Source organism: Lepisma saccharinum, chromosome 6, assembly GCF_977018435.1.
Source record: "Lepisma saccharinum chromosome 6, izLepSacc3.1, whole genome shotgun sequence".
In the NCBI taxonomy this organism is placed as follows: Eukaryota; Metazoa; Arthropoda; class Insecta; order Zygentoma; family Lepismatidae; genus Lepisma; species Lepisma saccharinum.
In genome coordinates, this window is record NC_139234.1 from 59,432,493 (window position 1) to 59,455,692 (window position 23,200).

At 38.2% G+C, this 23,200-nt stretch overlaps 1 protein-coding gene across 1 annotated transcript in view; it reads right to left on the minus strand.

The window, feature by feature from the left end:
- Positions 1-23,200, minus strand: part of LOC145988806 (glutamate receptor ionotropic, kainate 2) — a 275,816-nt gene that overhangs the window by 35,576 nt on the left and 217,040 nt on the right. Inside the window, exons 9-15 of the mRNA XM_083124002.1 lie at positions 22,871-22,903; positions 20,350-20,371; positions 19,201-19,222; positions 14,937-14,949; positions 7,801-7,823; positions 5,478-5,727; positions 4,130-4,387 (exon numbers count right to left, since the gene is read on the minus strand). Coding sequence (XP_082980128.1) covers positions 4,130-4,387; positions 5,478-5,727; positions 7,801-7,823; positions 14,937-14,949; positions 19,201-19,222; positions 20,350-20,371; positions 22,871-22,903 — 621 coding nt within the window. The remainder of the gene's footprint in view (positions 1-4,129; positions 4,388-5,477; positions 5,728-7,800; positions 7,824-14,936; positions 14,950-19,200; positions 19,223-20,349; positions 20,372-22,870; positions 22,904-23,200) is intronic.

The following is a 23,200-nucleotide window of genomic DNA, read 5'->3' on the forward strand; positions in this document are numbered from 1 at the left end:
ATAGGTACATTCTTTTCAAGAATAGAATCACACGAAGAAATAAAAATTTGATGTCCGCAGATCCCAAAACGAAAAGTTACAACATATATTACATATATGAGATTTAATCATGGAATTCTATTTGTGCCACAATAGCTCCAGCCATTCTATTCAGTGAAATATTTTAAACTTATTATTGCGTTCTTTAAAAATGCTTCTTCATTATTTTCCATCTTCCGCACTTGCAATCGATTTTCATTTAGTGTATCAATTCTTGTCTGTTCTGTCGTGACATTTCCACTTCGAAAAACAAATTACTATAAAATAAGTGAGCAGCTAGAAACAGCTTTAGCAACTTGGAGGTATAATGCCAGTCAGCAATGACTTTCTAACGCTACGTAGGCTGTTTATCTTCTGGTGTGCATACAAGCCAAGAGCACCGAACCTAACCGGTTTATTTATGTTGTTATAAGCTTACATGTGTAGGTTAGGCAAGTCATATTTGGTGCCTTTGGCATGTCTCCAAACTGCTATAGCCGTGTCTATGCCTCAGAAGGTTTATCCTGGTACCGCTCCCGCCAGTCGGATGTGCGCTGGTAAACCTTGGAGCCACTAAAAGGAGCGGTGGGGACAGCACGTGCTTTGTTCTCTGCCAGCCAGAGCTCGCCGTTTCCTTTGCGAGGGAAATTTGAACACTTGGTTGTCACGTTCACATGTATGGGGAGGGGAAGGCAACCGACACACTGGGAGTAGGTATTTCAGATGACGAGGGATAAAGAATTTGGCCTCTAAGAATTTGAATAACTCATTGATATTATTTGCTTGGCCTTTCTAACGACACGGTCAGTCGCCATGTTAGCGTGAAACATACGTTTGACAGCAACGGCCTGCAGACGATAGATCATTTCTTGATGAGACCGGTACCAGGACAAATCTTCTAGTTAATAGTTGCTCATGTAAAATACAAAAGACGGCTAGTAGAATCATGAATTCACGATAGAAGAGTCAATGACTTTGACAGATACAGTACACGATGTAACGTTCAACTTATTTAACTTTACTACATCTTGTAATTTTAGCCTCCATTTGATTTTCTTATTGTCTAGAATAATAATTAGCATGCAATCGGCTTTACAGGCATGTTGTACAAATGAAAATGTTCAAGAGAAGATTAGAGAAAAGCATTTGTTCTAAAAAGAACACTATAATCGTTTACCCGTGTACCATAGAGTCTGGAAAATAAGCACCTCCGCCCGTATGAACGACAACAAACATATCAAGTACTTCTTATTTTATTTATTTTATAAAGAAAAATTTAAATAAACACAAATGCACACAATAAAAGCTTGGTGACACACATTGCTATGAATTTTGTCAGTAGCTATTGGGAAATTAAGGAGTTTGCTATGTGATAGTGCTAATTTAATACTTTCTGTGCCGTTGTAATAATTGGGAATTAGTTTGAATTATTGTTGAAAGAAACTATAAAATTTGTCCTTATTTGAAAATATGATATTATGATTCTATAACTCAAATAATGAAGCCCAATGATGCTTAATGAATCGCTCACTCCATGGATGATAACACGAAATGTCTAAAATAGAAAAGTCCATTGTTTGTTAGTGCTTTAAGTGAAAATGAATTACCGAAATGTAAACGAAACTAAATGTTATTTTGGATATGTCTATTTACTTGTGCTTACACAATATATTATTTTAAAACTTCATTGAGTGAAGTCGTTATCCGTGAAATAATAAAAATCTAACAAGACGATGTGATTTTTTCAAATAACAGACAATGAAAATGAAGCATCGTAATTTGTAAAATGATTTTATAATTCATTTGCATTGCTTTGGATAACATAACACTTTTTCCCGAAGACACTTTTGTAAACTCTTGACTTGAGTCAAATTTTGGTATTTATAATCATTAATGCACTAATTTCAGAATAATCCTTTTAATAATTTAAAAGAAATTTGTGTCTGAATACAAATTTCGTGTGTTAAAACTGGACTAGACATTAAAAAAATGTTTACCTAACGCAGAGGATATGTTAAAAATTACAGGAAAATAATTTATTTAAATTGTAATGCAATAAATGATAAACCCTGGCCCTTGAAATTACGTGCCACAGCTCTACCAAGCCAACCTATGTTCTGATGAAAATTTTCACAACTTAAATCTCTGAGTATGTTTCATACAATCAAAGTGGAGCCATAAGTGGCGTACAAGGAGATTTTAAAAAGCGCGTAACTTCTGAACTCCTTGACCAATCTAAAAAAAAAATTGTCATTTTTGTAATCAGCATTAAAAGTTCTATAAGTATACCGATTTTCATCAAAATCGGGGATGGTGGGTGAAATTTTCACAAAATTCTGGATGATTTGACATGGAATGACCCAGAACTCAGGTTGGCTTGGTGGAGTGTCGGTATGAAATACCAAGGACCCAGATTCGATTCCTGGATGAGCCGCAATTTTTACATAACGTTTCAATAAGTTATACGTGATGAGTCAATATGTATTTTTACATAAGCAATGGAATATTATTGAAAACGTAGAGAACTTAGGATAGTAAATATGTAGAATTTTTCCTAACGATAATGAAATTAAGGTATGTACTTTTTTCGAGCAAAACAGGAGGCCTAATGCTTAAAAGGCTTTACATTTCTTAATTGTACTTATATTTACACAAAATTGCTGATCACATTTTAGCAGGCTCATCATTTAACGTGAAGAAAAGAGAGTTTTTTCGGTCGAATCTAATCTAATGTTATTGTTTATTTTTATGAGTATGGAGGAGTTAGTGCCAATTTTCTGATATTTAAATGCAGGAAAGCACAGGTGCTTATTTAATGTCTCTCTATAGTACATAAGCAATGCAGTAAATAGTTCTTGACCAGCATGCAGCCAAGCAAGATTCGAATAGAAGTGCTTGCTACAGAAACATGCACTAAGCGGGGGTTAACTTCAGAATAATACATAGTAATGAAAGAAGCCTCTTTTTCGTAACGTAGGGCGGGTTAAAACATGGTGCTTATTCTCAATACAACATTATCAGCAAGAGGAAAGCCTATGCTAAATAAGTTTAATGTGTATACGTAAAATTGTTTTAAATTTTCAATATAGCGTGTATAAGGTTTGTAAATGGAGAAAGATAATATAGATATACTAGAAAGCCTTTGTGTGATTAATTTTCATCTGTATTATGAAGGTAGTGTCATCCAATGAAATGATAAATTATTAAGGCTTATTCTTGTTATTTTTTTAGATGCTTGCATGTGCTTATAACGAATAACGAATAAATGACGTGGAGAGTCAATATCAAATAAATTAATTTAAATGCATCTTTACCAAAGTTTCTATACATCTCCTAATGTTGAGAAAACTTATTTGTAGCCACCAAATTGTATTGTGATCATAATGAATTTTACAATATTCGGGGCTACATTAACGTTATGTAAAAATGTTCAGCATAATTTGTACATTCTTGTAATGCAAACTCGTGTTTAAAAGTACCATGGAACTATGTTTATGGATGGATGTGCAATATTGAAGATAGATACTACGTAATGTTTACATGAAACATGAGATATTTAAATGGTACAAATTATCATTGTAGAGAGCAGAGCATGAATCTGCCTAACACTTACATAATATAACGTGTACAGTAGCCAGTAGTCTGCATTTACAATGCCTTACTTCATGTAAATTTATGATGTAATATATCATTTCAGTTGAGTACTTTTGTAACAGTGGCCATATTGTAATAGGCCTTTAAATTGTGGATGAAAGTAAATGTATGTGTAAATTAGATGTAGGTTTATTATCTGACGTTTGTGACATTTGAATTGTTACTAGAGTTTGAAAATAATTAGTAGAGGATATATTTCAGTAAAAATAATTGATTATCTAGTGTTTGTAGCTCGAGGTATGAGAAAAGGATAAAGGATAACCAGACAAAAAGCTTTCAGTCCGAATTATCACACCCATATTAGATTTTACTGCAATGATCGTGTGCAATTTGGAAGCGCATGCTTTCCCCTTGCTGTAACCCAGCCACATCCAGGGATCCGTATGTCCTGTAGGAACTTGTCTGGATGTGTCTGCGCGTTATGTAGTTACTGATTCTTCAGCAGACTCTATGGTACCTTTGGGTTGAGATCGGAGCCCTGCTGCATAAGGGTTCCAATGGTAAACCAGAAACTGTTGGCGAGGGTGAAGTCGTTGGTCATGACCTCGCAGTCTCCTCCACAGGGTTGTGGATCGGACCACTCGTACGGGCTGAACCGAGCGACTATCCATATTGTCATGGACACTAGGAGGTACGCCGCCAAAATGTATAGCCAGATTTCGATTGCCAATGGGTTCATGAAAGAGAAGAGCCTGCTTGGCATGCTTTCCGACACCTTGAAGTAAAAGAACCAACAGGAGAAAACGCATTGATACATCTGAGTAATGAAAATATATGCACTAGTTAACATGTACCACCTCTCATGCTCTTGTGACAGATGTTGCCTTGAATATCACTGCATAAAATCACGTTTATTTCTACGTGTTCCAGTAAAGCACTACAGAACTCCATTTAATGTAAAATTATTTAAAACTTATTTGCATTTATTTACTTAACATTACAGATACAGTACTGAATGAATATTTTATAGTGAAACAGTAACAGCAGGAAAGCAAAAAAAAAACAACAAAAAAAAACCATTCAAGATGGCACGGAAAAGAAAATAAATTACACATAAATTCTTAACAATTGTCGGAGACTGTGTTCTGGTAAGAATATGTCAACATTAGGATGGAGGTTATTATGTAAGCGAAGGAGCCTATAGAAAATAGACCTCTGTATAAGGGAGAGCCTTGTAGTGGGATTGTTGCGAGTTGGCCGTGTGGGTACTCTGCGATAAAATTGGTTGATTAGAAATTCGATTTTAATTTTACAATTGATGATTTTATGCAAAAATGTCATGTCTGCTAGTTCACGACAGACATATTATGGAGGTGCCTAAGGGAACGTACTCTATGGCGAGCAATGACGAGGAAACAGTTGAGGACAGAATCAGTCCTGGGAAGATTAATTTTTGAAGCTATGGTCCAGATAGGGGAGCAGTATTCAAGAATAGGGGAGATAAGAGATTTAATAAATATGCTAATGGTTTATTGGTTTTGGATTTCAGTCAATCTGTACACTGAAAATTTTCATCTACTTACTTCATAACTGTAGTGGACGCGCACATGTTTTCGCTGTAGATGCTTTCTTAAAAATGAGTTAAAAGAGTTTCAGATAGTGGACGGAAAATGATTGTACACAGTGATCAGTGTGGAAAGCGAGAGTGTAGTGAGATACTTCACCAAAAAAATGTTAGCTATGTCCCCCAGATAACTCAAAGACTCGTGCTGATTACAATAGGGTGACAGACAAGGGCAACATCCATCAAAGAACCAGGATCCAGCGTCGCAAGCAATGCATTAGCGATCATCGCAGCCACCAACCTTTGGATTAAGTCCGGAACCTTGCCTGAGAAAGGTTCCCGTGATGAACCAGAAGCTATTGGACACCGAGAACTGGTTCTCCACGACGTCCGAGTCTGCAACGCAGGGGTGGGGGTTGTTCCACTCGTAGGGAGAGAAGCGAGCCATAACGAAGAGGGTGAAGCTCACCAGGACATACGCCGCCAGCACATACAGCCATATCTCGACTGCCAGGGGGTTCATAAAGGAAAATAATCTCGTTGGTTGACTGGTTGGCACCTGTGGAGAGTTAATAGACTCGCTGAAAGAAATTGCATATTAAATACTGATTGGTCCGTGGTTCTTATACTGTGACTGTGAAAGAGAAAATAAAAATTATTGCGACAGACACTTGTTACATCCTTCTTTGTAGCTGCTCAGTGATGATTATTGGACTTTTAACCATTGTTTTCAGTTTCAATATATAACTATTGGCTTGATACATAAGTTCGTAGTGTTTGTTTTTGGTATGGCAACACTGCGGTGTTAGGAGTTCGTTTATCGTTTAAGGTTCATCATTTGGAGTGGCATTGTTGTGCTCGTGAATACCCCTTGAATTTTGCAGACTTGAAGGAAGTTAGTATTAATTGTGCACAAAAGAAATTGGAGTGGCAAGTAGAAAGAAGACGTACACTCCGACATATTCTTCTGTTTGAGTTTAACAGAGGAGCAAAGACAACGGAGGCGACGGGTTGTGTATTTGTATGTAACTATTCATCTGTCCGTAGTCTCCGAACGCAGGATGTGTTTGGAGAAGGCGTCAATGTGCGTGGTTGTAGTGTAACGAGTGATGTAAAGAGTGCCTCTCGGGGGCAGTGGCGTATTCTCCATGTTACCTCGTTTACTACCGGTAAACCAATTATCTCATTTTTTTCCAATACATTTAGCTGAAATATCTCATTATACCTATATTATGTAAACTATTTTAATAGTCTTTTAACTCGAATTTAAGTAAATTATTTAAAGAACTTAAAGACTGGTTAAAGACCCTTCTGACGACCGGGTTTCCTCCCAGATTGTTCTGTACGCGGGGAGAACAAGGGAACCGAAACGAGTGACTGTTTAAAAACACACGGACTGCGGGATCAGTTCCTCCGCTGGAAACAGCGTTAGCGGGAGAAAACTACTTGTTCCTTTCTGTTTCTGTGCTGCAGATGGCAGAGGCAGTGCTGCTACATGTAGGAAAATCCAGGTCCAATTTTCGGTGAAAAGGGAAATTTTATGAAAAATTCGGAATTGACGGAAAATTGAAGTTGTCGGACTCCTATTTTTGTTTTATTTGCATGCCTGCATTGGTGTTTTTTTTAAATACTGCATCTAATTCATCTAGATAGGGTGTGTGTATATAATAAATAAGAATTGTTGTGGTAAACCAGGTCAAATCTTCAGGATATGCCACTTCTGGGAGGATTATTTATCTGTAGTCGAGGCTCCCCCCATTCCGTCTAGTGTTCTGGAAAATACCTCTTTTTGGAGTTGTCTTGTTATCTCAAATGCTAAAAACAAACAAACCAGAAGACAACATTACTAATTACTCGTAAATATGTTTAGACAATATTGGACAAACAAGGTGAGAATTAGGGGAGATTTTTCCTCACTAGACCGCTCATTAGACCTTCTAGGCCAACCGCGCCAAACGGTACCGCAGCAGTAAGTCTGTGCTGTGAACGTCACTACATACGAGTGACGTACATGTGTACTGCTACCAAATTCTGTTCCCAAAACTTTAACACCTTAAATGCACCATATTTAATCCATTAGATGAAGAAAAGAAAATGTTTAAGAGTATTATCGAACAAGGGGAGAAGAGGGGGATACATATCCAACTCTTACATATTAGGCCTTAATTGACAAGTGGGTTTTGGGGGGATTCTGAATTAAACGTTTGGGGGGGAGACAGTATCCAACTATAGGTCTTAGATTGTGGCGGGTATTTTAGTTAGAGGGGGATTGAGCATTAAATTGAGGGGGTATCCAATTCTTGTGTATTACTATTGTCTTAGACTGTTGTAGAAATTCTGGTGTGGAGACTGAGAATTAATTTTTTTGGAGGAGGCAATATCCACTCTTCAATATCAACATTTGATCTAAAATTGGAATGGAAATTTGGTGGGAGGGTTGAATATTAAATTTGAGGAGGAGATAGGAAGCTCTTGATAAAGTGTTAAATTTTAGATTGTCAAGGGATTTCTGTAGTGGGGTGAGAGTTCGAACATTACATTTTGGAGACTGTATTTAGCGATATGGTATCCACACGTTTTCGACCCCTAATGTGCCAAAATAGATATTGGAAAAGACTAAATATCTCGGGATCCTAAGAAGGACACCCTATTAAATTAATATTCTTGAAAGACTGTAAAGAAATGGATGTAAAAATTTTCTTGCTCGCTTAGCTCGCATTAATCTGAAAGTGCGTGTTTGGCGCTTTACTGGGGTGAATGTGAAGTTTTATAGTATAGCTGCATTTCAAGACATGAACTGTATAACAGCACTTCTTAAAATATAATGCTTAGTGTTGGTATACTGATTAACTTAAAGCAGGTGCATTATTTGGAACAAAAATATATCGAATCCGGATTTCTAACTTCTTATCACAGGAAAATTTTTACTTTAACAAGTTGAATTTGCAATGAAGATAAAATCCACGTAATTAATGTTATGGGTTACTAAAATAATCATATTTTCCCAAAGAGAACGGAGGGGGTGAGTTCTTTAAAAGAGGAACCGTATTATATTATCGCCCTGAGCTTAAGAATTTCTAGCTAGTAATTTCTGTAATGTCTCGTGAATCGGTCATTTGGTTTGCCAAGGTTGAATTTTCTATCTCTATCTTAACTTGTGTAATAATTTGTGTTAAATACTCAAATTATGAGTTTTCACAAACACTATTTATATGCATATTTACATAATTTAACTAGATTTAACCAATCAATGTGCTAGCTTTAGGTTTTTTTTTCGAAAATCAAACAATTTTAAAATATGGACAGTTTAACATGGTATTTCATTCAAATAAACATCAATTATTACGTATTCATCTAAACTATTTTGGGGAGATTATGATGAACTATTTTAGCGGCGGTCTTGAATGATGGGCACTCCTGTTTAGGGAGGAGGGGCAGATCAAGTATAGTGTTCAGTAAAGATAAGAAAATGTTACTTTTGGTAGACACGCTGTCGTAATAAAATACTTTGTGTGGATTACGATATGGTTTGAGGGCGCGAATTATATGATTTGTGGGGGAGGGGGACGCATGATATGATTTGGGGGGACGCATGACGCATGATTTTGGAGGGATGCGCCATTGGCCTTGGGGGGGATGGACACACCTGATGTAAAGCAAACTTCTGTGGATTTATTATACCTAGGCATGGGTGTATTTAAGGGGGGTTCAACGGGTCCAACCCCCCCTTAAGTTCAGTAAAATTACCAGATTACCTGTTCCATCCGCTATGCGCAGAGACTCGTTCGTAAAAATTTCTTCAGACTTATTTTGTTCTCATAAATTACAAGCGCATAGAACGGTATACGGATGGGAAAGAAATTCATTCCACACACCATATCGGACTGCGAAGCAAATGTCTGCAATTTCCTGAAAGTTTCGGAATTTCTCTGGAAAATACTCAGAAAACTCATGACATTTCACAAATTCTATAATGTCACATGTAATTTCTGCTCGAAGCGGCTGCTTGTGAACTTATAGCACGAATATTATAATTTCATTAGAAGTTCCCGATATGGTTTGTTACCATTCAAGATTTAAGTATTCCTCAGGTTCTAATTTTTTGATAATTTCAAATTTCCCAACTGTTTGATAATCCCGAAAGCCGATAAACCATTTTCCAAACTCTAGATCGGAATGGGAAACTTGTCCCTAACTGCATCTGGGTTAGCTTCAGCTATTAGTGCTTCTACTCTCTCTGGGTTGAGTGGATGTGGATTTGGAAAAAAAAAATAGTTGGTGAAGAATATGATGGTGCTGATGTAATGGGTGATAGAATTAAAGGGGTGAGATAGATAGATAATTTCAGAGAAGTGTTCAAAAGCAATTTTTGTACATTGTTCACCACATATTTTAACCATGGCTATTGCCCATTTCTGTGGATTTTCTGTTATATTGAGACTGTCAAATGGTTAGCACATCGTGGGTCCCGGGTTTGGCGTTTGTGGGTGTCCATTCATCAATTTTATCATGTCATCACTCATCCCGATCTTCGGAAATTATCCAAAAGTGGCACAAAAGGCGAAGCAAAATAATGCAAATAAATCAATCAATCTTCTCAAAGTAATTTGGTTGTAAAACATGCAGTGCAAGATAGCTAGGGAAGTACTGTAACGTTCTCAGGTTGTTCGACACAAGATGGACAGAAGAGCATCAAGAAATGAACCCAAGTTTCTCTGAACAGAGTCAACACATTGAAAAATTGCAACAACTTATTCCAATATGAAATGCCTATTCCTCATTCATTAGAACAGTGTGTCAAAATGTTGGATGGCCTGGTTGATATTTTTTACATTTTCAAATCTGAATGAAAAATGTGGCAAACAGTAATTGAAGAGACATATCCAGGATCTGCATTATAGGCAGTAGAAAATTGTGACAAGCTCTTCTACTCAAATATGCACAAATTGTGGGTGATCTTGGCTACACTGCTAGTTTCATCTTCAACACCTGAGAGGATGTGTTTAACATCACGGAGGTTGAAATAATGTCGTCGCAATTCAACAGGAGATCCTCGACTAATGGACCCTGCACTGTTAAGTGTGAAAAAAAAAGACGGTGTTATTTTCAATTTTGTAGTAAGGAGGAAAAGACTAAATCTAACATTGTATTTCTTTTTTTAAATATAAGCTGGGATTAGCTTTTTCAAAGCATTTTCTGCTCATTTTATTTAGAAAAATTAGAAGTTCGTAGATAGACTTAATTTAATAAATGTGTGACCTTTTTTGGTGGCAGAGTGATTTTTGATAGCCAGATCATACCTAGGGACGTTATACGTCCCGGATTTTCAGGGACAATCCCGGAATGGTATTATTTGTCCCAGTGCACGGTGGGCCAGAATTCTGAAAATAGGGACTAAAATCTGAATTGGTGATTAGAGATACTAAGTAGTCAGTATTTCTAATAAAATAATATAATACATAAAATACATTAAATTATTCAAATTCTGTAGTTATTCACATGATAGCAGTGCAAAATAATAAAGTAACATGTTGTGTACAAAGCATGTCCTGTGGTCATGTACTTAGAAAACCTGCAGTTTGTTATATCACATAAAATCAGTTAAATCCTGTCCTTGTTGACATAACACACTATCAAATGAAAATTCGGTGGTCCAATCGGTAGAGCGTCAGACTGCCAAGCGGGGACGGATTAGATTCTCGGGATGGGTGATCTACGGTCGGATTTTTTCCTGCCTAGTCCTGCATAAAAGCAGCTCGTGTTTACACAGCATGTAATAAATGTGTATCCAGAGGCAACCAGCAAGGGAGGGGAAGGGGCAGCGTGGTGCCGATCGCATTACCTCCACAAATTACAGAGATCGTGAATATGTTGAGCCTCCACATTCCCCCATATTCCTTCATGGCACGGTGCAGTGGGTACGATGATTTTCACCTACCTTACACTACGAAATAAATTTTACATTGTGAACATTTGTGTTCATATACTGACTGAGATAAACCTTAACCTTCACTTTCATTGCTAGTAGTGGATACATTTTCAATTGGTCAGGCAGATTGTTGGGGTTCATCTGACACACTGTGATGTCGATCAAGCGAGTGACATCTTCTTATAGCGTGCCACTGCCATCTTGTTTGGGCTTGTCAACGAAAATACCCATGAAGAGTTCTAATTTCTCCTAGACGTTCGGATTTCGAGCTTTCGTTGCTGCTCTGTCTTCTCCAAGAGCCTCCCCCCTCTTGAATTCGATTCGATACATGTCAAGGGAGAAGTCAAGAATCAAATCCATGCACGTAGCATTGACAGTCAGTACTGAGCATTTGCCTTTCTTTGAGTGATCTTGACAAATTTGTTTTCATTTATGTAGGCCAAGCGCCAAAAATGTATCTCACCTGAGCAGATGATGTACCGCTCGCTTTGTTGCAAACTAATGAAAGAAAAACTGTCAGATTTCCCCTATTGCCAGCTGAGAGGTATGTAGGACTGAGATCCTGTATCTGGCCTCCAATGTATTCCGATTCTGCTATGTTTACGTTAATTACTCCGTTTTAATGCAATTCTATTTCAATGCAGGCATATTTGTCAGTGTGAATCCGCGTGCAACTGATATTATTTTCCCATTTCGTAACTACGAATAGGCACGAGTTGGCAGCCAGTTTTCTCCTGGTTAAATTTATAACACCCACTGAATCATTCGGCATAAACATTTTCATCCCACAAATTTTAAAAGTCAAAGGGAAGAAACATACGCCATTGTAGCTCAGCTGAAAACGGCAGCGTATGAACATGCTTGTATAACAATGCCCACATTTCAGTAAATTATTCCATACTACACCCACAGAAAGACATACCTTGGCGATATGTAGAATATGTGCCACAGAAGCCCACACAGATCAAGTTCTGATAATTCAACACCAGTCTCAATAGCTGAAACTGTGTACGAGACAGCTGTGAAATGGCATTTAACAAATGTATGGGTTTTGCCCATCTTAAATCCCCATTTATATTAACTAAAGGCTCTGCTTTAAAATAGGAACTTCGATGTATGCACAAATTTTCAATTTTCCAAACCCTCTAGAACCCTAAAACAATTCACAGTTTATATGACCAAGGTATGTAAATTTTGCCAAAGCAGTGTTTCATAGAAGGAAAAATGTACTTGTTGCATGTTAAATTATTTGTTTACATTAGCCATGCATTATTTGAACGTTTCTTGTTTCTCTTGGTTAGGGTTGTAATACAATTTCTACATTGCCCCAGTTCAGGTTCAGATTAATTTCCTGCAGGAAGGTCCGCGCTGGTGTGTTTAGAGTCATTTCCGGCTTTAGCTAAACTGTTCTCTCAGTAATTACACGTACATGCTTTGTAACAGTGTTGGCAGATATTCGTATTGTTTAAAGGGAACCTACAGATATGAAATAACTTACGTTTGTTCTACCCTAGGGTGACCAGACATCCTGCTTTTCGCAGGACAGTCCTTTTTTTTCACGGTCATATCCTGTTGTCTGCGAGGACTCTCCAAAAAATCAAATATGTCCTATTTTTCAACAGCGAAATGTTCTACAGTACATCCAGACGAATTCTTTGCCTCTGTGAAACTGTTAGTGCCTTTTAAATTAATAGTATTGTTAGTTTGGAAATAAATACCTGTAGATCTAAAAATTTTCACGCTCGCTCCGCACGCGACCTTTGTCTTACTGTGAAGCTGACATTTATAGGTTACAAGCAGATATTGCATGCAGTCTCTTCGTGATACGATATGAAAGGTACCGAGTGATGACTAATAATATTTGCACGGGCGTTTTGAAAATTGAAAATAGCTCAATTCTGAGGATTTGCATGTTTGATACATTGATGAGATGATTAATATAGCTGCGGCAAGAGACAAATATATTCTCAGTACTGATTAATATTTTAATATTATTTCACAATACAGATATGGATATCTTATAGTAAGAAAATAGAGTAAGAGAGATAGGAAGGTTAATATGTGAAGTTAAAAAAAGATAAGCAAAAGGAGGAATGAAAAAGAGAGAAATGAAAAAGGAAGTATGCAAGAAGGGAAGACCTCCGTGGAGGAGTGGTTGAACACTAGGACCAGGGCCGGATTAACCTATAGGCAACTGGGGTAATTGCCCCGGGGCCCCCACCAAAAGGAAGCTGTGAAGGGCCTCCACCAAAAAAATATTTTAACCAGCTGGCTATGCTTGTGAAAAATCGTGTCCTCCTGTTAGCGGACAGTTTATGGGACGAACAAGGCATGGGGCGGACACAACTTGATTGACATGTTATCTAGTGAACTAATCAGTTAGAAAATCTAAACCGACGACCCTCACGCACAGCAACCAGTTCATGGAGCGGACACGTGTTCATTGACCTCCCCGCCCCCCGGTAAGCTTCATACTTCCTGTCCTGTCTCCTGTGAGCTTATTTCACTTTTGAGCGATTAACCTAGCTGTTCGTTCCTGTTAAGTAAGTTCCGAAATTTAAGAATATGGAGATCGTAGAAACCAGTAATGGGAAACCGTGTGCAATATTTAACGGATACTCGTACCGGAAATTTCGCGTAAACAAATCTGCTGTTGTAACGTGGCTTTGTGTCAATGAGAATCGACGAAATGCAAAGGTACGATGAAGACCAAGGATGATACAATTTTAATTGTGACCGATCACCAATGTGTGCCCGACATAGCAAGTATCGAAGTTAGGAGTGCGCTCTCAAGAGCGAAAAAACGTGCTCGCGAAGACACTGCCACTCCAATATGTGAGGTATGTATATCATTTAAAATTGCTCAATCTTATTAGTTCCATTTTAACATCAAAATTGATGTTATAAGGAAATCGCGTTTTTTTTATTATACACAATTCAGTTAGGTGTTACCATAAATGTTTTGTCGTTAAATAATGTCTATATTGTGGAAGGAATTTGCCATTTTTAGGAGAAAAATGCATTATCAAAGAGGTAACTACTTTCAAAATTTAGCAAATGCACTTTCGATTAAGCAGAAATTTTAATTTTTAATTTATTTTAAATTTGATTTAAATTTCAAACTGTATATTCTACAAAGAAAGACGATTTTGTTATCTTTTCACAGGTGTTCAAAGAAGAGTTCCAGTCCGTACAATGCGAGGCTACGAATTTGTCACACGTGTTCCAAAATTTTCTGACGTGAAGAGTTCCTTGTACGCAAATAGAAATAAGGCGCAAGGAGTTCAGAAAGAAGCTAAGTATCCCGAGGAAATTGTTCTTCATGAAGAATTGATGAAGATGTCGGACGGAAGCAGCTTTCTTTTGTCTGATGAAGATCGGCATGACAGAATGTTGATTTTCGCAGCAGCCAAAGGGAAGGAGAGCTTGGAACAGCAAAACACCATTTTCATGGACGGAACTTTTAAAAGCTGTAGCAAGCAGTTTGCACAGCTGTACACGATACACGCGGACTTGGGTAGCAACAACTCGCTCGAGGGATGGAACTACAAAATAAACAGCTGCATGGGTACACCACATCCCAGAATAAACAAGCTTATAAATATTTTCAAGCTGGAAACTGAGGAATCAAATAAGAAAATTATTAGAATGGAGCTCTACTTGGAGGGAGTGAAGAGAAAGAAGAAATATGTAAAGTTGGACGAACGAGTTGCAAGAAACACGAGAAAATATGAAGAAGATGGTGATGTGACTAAATTGCTAAAAACAATGTCTTACATTCAAAACTTACGTGTTTGTCAAAGCAGCTTCGCTTAATGCTGCTGATGGAACTAGGCCTAAATTTCTGAAGACGATGTACTCGTTCCGAGACTGGATTGATAGAATGTAAAGAACTTTTGACGGCGCACAAAATGTAAGTGTTTGACGAAGCAGATTAATGCTACTGATGGGACTAGGCCTTCAATTTGAAGGCCGAGTACGGTTATCGTGCGGGTCTATCGCGTCCGTGGGTCTTTGAACCCCCTGTCGCATTGCTGGTGCGAGGCACTACAACAGGCTCACCTTCAGAATAATGAGGTGCCCGAATGTGAAGAAGGCATGCAGTCCCGGCTGGTACTAGGTATATACCTTTTCGCACTTCATTGTAAGGATATGTACAAGTTTTGTTTGGCACAAAGTGGACGTAAATAAAAATCCATCCACCCTTTAGTAACACAATTTCCAGCGGGGCGGGGAAAGTCGATGAACATGTGTCCGCTCCATGAACTAGTTGCTGCGCGTGAGGGTCGTCGGTTTAGATTTTCTAACTGATTAGTTCACTAGATAACATGTCAATCAAATTGTGTCCGCCCCATGCCCTGTTCGCCCCATGAACTGTCCGCTAACAGGACAGTTCCTTGAAAAATTACATAAGAAGTTGTATTTTAAAGATAAAAAAAATCAATATTGTCGTATGTCTACACTTTTCAGGATACAATTATAGCACACATAGAGGTAAGAAGGGGGGTAGCATAGCTCTCAGTCTATCTGTTTGTAGATATCTGAAGCTCAGAATACTTTATACCATGGATTGATTTGGCTGTAGTGTGGAAATAAGGCACACTTATTCAAACAATTAATTCTCAGATACGATTAAGATAATAAATAATCCTACGAAGTACATAACTTTCTCTCGTTAATAACATCGTATTAGAACTGTGAGTTCTAAGCAGAAGCAATGTCAAACATCAGGAAGACATCCCAATAGAACTGTCTATGTATAATACAGGGAGGTTATTTCAGTCGTTCACCGCCAGCGTGTCGGCCGGTCGCCGGCGCTTTCATGCAACAGGTCCCGGCAAATTGCGTTAGAGGAAGTCCGTAACAGAAACAGCTTGTTTTGTAATGTTTCCACTTTTCACAATTACAGTTACAATTACAATTGAAATAAGCACGTACCTTGTCGCAAGGATTCTGGAAAAGGTGTCCTCCCAAATACAAATATTTCTGGCACCTCATTTCTGACATCTAATCTTAGATTAGACATCGCTTACTTTATCCTCTGTTGACAGAAAAGGAAGACAGCATCCCGGCGCATAAAACAAACCGAAACCGTAAAATGATATTTAAAAGTAATAATAGTGATCACTAACCTGCTGTGTTATAAGGGATATTGAAAATGACCTCCTTCAACAGCAATACAACACGTTTCTTAGGTTCAAGAGATCCTGTCTCTCTAAATTGCCTGACCACTTTTCTGCAAGAGTTCATTTTCACGTAATTATCGTACATAAAATCTCGATGTTCAGGACTATATTTGTTTAGCGGAATAACTAATGAATGAATAACAATTAACACATAATAAAAGCACTAGCACACCAACTCAATAACACAGTATAAACAAAACGCGTACTGATAAACGCGAACAGAAGTGAACATCGTGAACATGAATGAGCGACGTCTGGTAGCCGACAGTGTTGCTAACCATTTTCCAGCAATGTCCCTACAGACGTAGTCAAAATCTCCGTACAACTGGCCTCATTAGCATGCAAAAGAGAAGAGAAAATATACACATTTACTTACCAAATCTTTCTGCTCGGTGCTTCCAGAATTAATGAAGGAGCGAATTTACAATACAGGACCCCTCCCCGTTTTTTGTAATATTTCGCATACTCACTAATTGAGGCCGCCTAATCACGAATTTGAAGTTAAAATTTGGGGGTCACTTGTAGAAATTGCAAAATAAGTGAAATTGAGTGGTCCGCGATCGGCACGATTGCTCATTATTTACCGGGAGATTTTGTGTTTCCAATACTTAAAAAAATGAAATATACATTCCTGATATTACTACGACCCCAAATATTAACTATGTTAGCCTATCCTAACCTAACCTAACCTAACCTTACCCTGAATGGTTCGTGGGGCTATCCGTCAATGGGTTGTGGGGCTACCCGTGCATGGTTTTTCGACCCCAAATTTTAATTATGTTTGCCTTGCCTAACCTAACTTAACCTAACCTTACCAAGAATGGTCAGTGGGGTTATCCGTGAATGGTTTTGCGCTAATTGTGATTACGAACCGATACAAAATCTTATTTTCGTAGCACTTTAACGGCAAATGTTCATCATCGAAGACGCCATTTTCGTATCCTGCAATTTTACGATCGATGCACTGTTGCCAAACTTACCTGTAATTAAATCTGTCCACATTCCACATGTTCTTGTCACTGTCACATGTAATCACCTTCTTTAGGCAATTAACCGAAATCCATAAGTTTATTAATTACTCCACGAAATCCTCCTGCACACTCCACCTAAAAATCTGTACAACATTAACAACTTTTTTTACTGTTCTCTTCCGCCATTCTTGCACGATCCATGCTCTCCAAGTACGAAATCAACAGTGTGGCAACGCTGTAGACAGCGTAACTAATTGCGAACGTCAATTGTTCATATCAACAAATATGGCTACCATACTTGTATACGGAGAATCATTGCGAGAATTGAAATGCTTATTTTACAACTTCTACACGTTGATGAACATTTTTTTTCACCTCACCCCAACATGTTAACTTGAGATAAATCATCACGACTAATTATTTCGTGAGTATAAGACGTAGCATAGAAATTACAGAAGGGTCCGGTATTATAAATGTTTCCCTTAATGAATAATAGGGGTGTGCGGGCCAAAAATTTTTGGGTGGGGACGGGATTTTTTTTTAAATCCCGACATTCGGGACGGGAAAAATTTGCAATTTCCCGAAGCTCAGGAAATCTCGAATTCTACACGTCATTTTCACTTTAAGTGATTGTTTTTGCATTTCTAGATTAAAAACTTACAATTTATGATAAGTTCCAGAAACTTACAATGCAGAAAACGTCGAGAATTAACGACTTTTTAAAGTGACCATTCGTTATTTCCCGACTGCTTGGGATCCCGAAAAGTCGGGAGATCATTTCCCGAAGTCGGGATCGGGACGGAAATTTTTTTCCCGATCCCGGTCCCGACTTTTCGGGATCCCGCACACCCTTATTGAAAAACGTTGAGTCATTTACTGTTGATTATGTTATTTGAAGTCATACATGCCGCTGCTGTGAAGAGATAGATGTTGGTTGGTGATGCTGTATTTCCTGCAGTCTTTAACAATTCTGGTCCATTTTATTTCTCTTTTTTGTTTTTGTATCACTTAGGTAACATTGAAAATATTCTTTCCGTTCCCGCGTTAGAATGTGGCAATGTTAGCACTATTTTCGCGAGAGTAGAAATGTTTTCAAAAAAGAACTTGCCTTGAAAGTTCTCGGTAACCGATAACATGTTCCAAAATTCTGATGGAGATTTGTTAGTTAGTTGTTTTTTCTCCTCCTCACTAAAGTATCCAGATAAACTAATCCATTCATTCCAAACCGAGCACGAAGAAAGTGCAACTGACTGGCGAGTAAGCTTTGCACAATAAAATGTTATTTTACAAGATTGAAAAAAGTCCCTACGTTTTCCCTCATTTGGCAAAATCTGTCCCTACGCGGGCGAAATATAGTGAAAAGTCCCTACGGTTGGCATCACTGCCGACACTGTCGCATTCGTGCAGTATGAAGCGCCGTCTCGCGACTGACAACTCCCCCGATAAGCTGCCGGTGCTCTCGCGACAACTGAGGATAAAGTAGCGATGTCTAATCTAAGATTAGATGTCAGAAATCAGGTACCAGAAATATTTGTTTTTGGGAGGACACCTTTTCCAGCATACTTGCTACAAGGTACGTGCTTATTTCAATTGTAATTGTAACTATAATTGTGAAAAGTGGAAACATTACAAAACAAGCTGTTTCTGTTACGGACTTCCTCTAACGCAATTTGCCGGGACCTGTTGCATGAAAGCGCCGGCGACCGGCCGACACGCTGGCGGTGAACGACTGAAATAACCTCCCTGTATATTGTATGTAAGGACCCGTTCCGCAGTACATTTCCCAATGTCGAAATCTCTTTAGAATGTATTTGGTCTTAATGGTAACAAACTGCAGCGGAGAAAGATCTTTCTCAAAAATGAAATTAGTGAAAAACAGGCTTCGTGCTGCCATGGGACAGGATCGCTTATCCAATCTTTGTTTATTAAGCATTGAACATGAACTTCTTCGTGAAATGAACTTCGATGATATAGTAGATGAATTTTCGGCGAAAATGGCAAGAAAACTGTGTCTACTATAAGTGTTAAGTCTTTGGGAATGTTCTTGAAGAAAGTGTAGTTACTACAATTTCCACAATGAAGCTGTCGGTATTGTCCAGTGCATACGTAGTGACATATTTACTTTTAATTGTAAATAATATAATTTATTATAAATTATGTACGTAAGTACAGTCTACTGCTCAGTTCTCTGTTTCCGTCTGAACCGCCTTAGTATTAACTATATATATTGTAGCTACGGTGTTCACTCTTCATAATATACTGTAGACATTTAGACGCAGAATTTTACTGCTGCTATAGCACTACAATTTTCGACCTGTAACTTTATTTTACTGCGCTATTCTCCTTGCTAACCTATCTGCGATAGGTTCGATTGTGAATGACTACTGATTCTCCATTTCAACTTCTGAAAATTGGTGGTTAACATATTGAGCTAATAAAGCTCCTAGTGAAAAAATAATAAAAAAATGGGGGCCCCCACAAAACATTTTGCCCAGGGGCCTCCACAAGCCTTGATAAAGCTCTGACTATGACGCCAGCTGTCCTGGGGTCGAATCCCGGCCTGGGCATGGATGTTCTTTGTGAGTGTCCATTCATGAATTTAATCATATTATCACTCATATTCATTGTTGCAATTAGCTAAAAGTGACAGAAAGGCGACATTAAATAACAAAAATCAAATCAAGAAGAAAACAGATTAAAGAGAAGTGTGTAATATTTGACGAGACATATAAGAAGCATGGCTTTTTCTTTGCCAAACAGAGCCTCCCCGATGGCGCAGTTGTAGCGTCGTTGCCTTGTAATCAAGGGGTACCGGGTTCAATACCCGGTGGAGGCACAAATGGTTCGGATCCCACTTTAAACTGTAGGTCCAGTCCCGATTAGCCTTACTGTGCATAAAGTGGACTTAAAAACATCAAATCAATCAATCTTTGCCAAAGAGAGGGGAGGGGTGCAATTGAGCCTGTACTATTTTAGTTACAGCTGCAAATCATCCCCGTACGCATCCATGGATGTCCTGCTTTTCGTTTCAGAAAATCTGGTCACCCTATTCTACCCAGAACATACTAAAGAATTTCGTTTCGAGACTATCACTCGACTGTGTGTGGTTCTCGATAAAACGTATAGAAAAAAAAGCCATCACAACCTGTGGATATGATATTATGAGGATGGTTCAAAAAATAAGTTATACTCTCACCATTTCCTGGTTTCGACAGGCAGTACTCATTCTATTATCCACGACTATCGCAAATTATGTTAAGGACCATGCCAGGATTTCCTATATGTGGAAGTCCGGGTTAAAACCACTGTAAGGTTCCCTATATACAATCGCAGTCACAACTTTTAGACGAATTCATATCAGATAGTCAGTTTATTTTTATCTCATTTTAACTATTTCATTTTTCTAATTTCGTAGGCGTTTTCAAAGTAATATTTTCCCCTCTTTGCAGGCCGGGGGATGTAGCCTCCAAAGACCCCTTAAATCCAGGTCTGTCTCCGAGTGAGAGGAATAGATTGAAATATATAAATATATATATATATATATATATATATATATATATATATATATATAATATATAGCCTATAAAAGCTCTGTGCCATTTTGTTATCCTGAAAGTTGCTTTGGTGGGCAAGCAAGTTGAGTTCCCGATTCACAATCTAGCCGTCGAAGGTTCAGAGTTCGAGTCCTGTCATGTTTTGAGTTTTACTTCGTCAGTTCCATCTATAATACATCCCAATCGTCGCGATTAATCAAAAAGCGACAGAAAAGACAAGAGTAGTAAGAGCGTACCAGAGAGTTTAGTGGTTCTTGTTTTTGTCTTCTAATCCAATGATTCAGATTTCGATTCCAGTATGAGCACATTCGACTGCTACGGATTCCCACTTTAAACTGTAGGCCCCGTATCGATTAGCCTATCTGTGCATAAAGAGAACTCAAAAGTAATAATCTGTTGCTTTCTTACAAGATATTTTATATCTAATGCAGTGTAATAAACGAGATATTCGGGGTTTACAGAATACCGACATGATTCCTTGGTTGATGGAAGATAATACTCCGAACCGTATTTATACACAGGGCATGAACATGCAAAATTATGTACAATTTGCTATCACGTTCGAAGCCAGCATATACACTTTCAAGGCATTTGGCGATATGACAATTACAGAGATGCACAACGTACACAGCCCGCTTTCCCAAAGCTGGCGCCGACGAATAATTAGCATTTGCCGCTCGATTGCTGATGTACAATTAGCAAGCACGAACAGTTCGCTTATCTCCGAACAATTAAGGGTTGTTGTTTTATCAACGCTGCACAATGGCAAAATTTGCAGAATTAGTTCGATTGTATCTGTACAGATGTCAGCACTCTGCAGTCAACAATGATTATGAGCTCGTGATGGCGGATCAGTAAAATGGCCGATAATTTTACTGCTTTAAAGAATATTTCATTATTTATTCTGTCATTGTTATTGTGAATGTAAAATCAAACATTATATAAAATAAAAGCAAAGGTGACTGCGGAAAGGGGGAGGGGGAATCAAGGATGGCTCAAGATAAAACATTCAACCGGGCGAGGTGTTTTTTTTACACCCCTGTAATTTCCACCCTACCACCCCCTATCTTTCTACCCTGGTCCCCCTACTTCCCACCTTCCTCTAATAAGAAATATGACCATGTTATTATATATTTATGGTTTTAATGACAAAAATACGAGACTAATGTTTAAAATACATGTTAATGTTAAAGAACATGTTTATTGTAGGTATGTGTTTATTTAATATCTCAATAAGGACATCAAGATAGCAGTAATCTCTTAGCTTAACTTGCTACATGATTTTGCGAAATACTTATTATGTTATGAAGCAGTAACTTAAAAAAAATTCCAACTCTTTTTTAAAACAAATAGCCACACACCCGGTGGAGGCATGGTTTGGATCTAACTTTGAACTGTAGGTCCAGTCCCGATTAACCTTTATGCGAATAAAGTGGGCTTAAAAATAAAACTGAACAAAAAAATAGCCACGCTTATGTAAATAATCAGAAACAAGGTTTTGGCGTTAATCAAAGGGACGCCAGTTTGGCGCCCCTACGAGGACGACACCCCGAGCAGTTGCCCGGGTTGCCAGGTCCTTGGGGTATGTACCGTTCAATTAGGGTAAAGGTGGCCAACCGAAGTAAAACATGTGCCACGTTTTATGCACAGATTACTAAAATGTGCTACTCAACCTTAACACAACACCCTCCCACGGTTGTTTGTCAGAAATGACATAATTAATATTAATATTTATATAATTACTGGCACAAGCAGAATATTTTCGTGAGGGGCTAGAATTGTAAAGGTAGATAAGATAGTACATAACTTCGTTCTAGGGAGCGGGATACGCAATCAAATATTTGGAGCTTTTCACTGTATTGAAATTGTACTCGAAGACCAAAATGGTAATCGGGAGTCATTTTAAGTGAGATTTGCATTTACACCTTTCGTTTTTTTTTTCGGGTGTAGCCCCATCAGCAGCTCCCTCTTGCCTAGGCCAGTGTCTATGGTTTGCCACCCCTGAATTAGGGTACAACGCATAAGGTGAACTTGTATTAACTATCTAATCTAGCCATTGTGCAGCAGGAAAGGTTCAAGTCGTCTCGCTTGACTCATTCCCACTTTTTTGTTAGGGGCTTTGGCTTGTCTAGTGATGATGTCTTCTTCTCGAGGCATGAACCTGAGCCCTGAGCGAGAGATTCAAGTTACTTCACCTTGTGTGGGCCACCATTGACGTGCATATAACACACACACACACACACACACACACACACACACACACACACACACACAACACACACACACCACACCTTATATTCCCTTGAGATGTTTTTTTCTTTTAGCAAGCAAGGTTCCTTAGACCGGCGTTAGAGCTCTTCTCGGTACATGATCAGAAATAATTC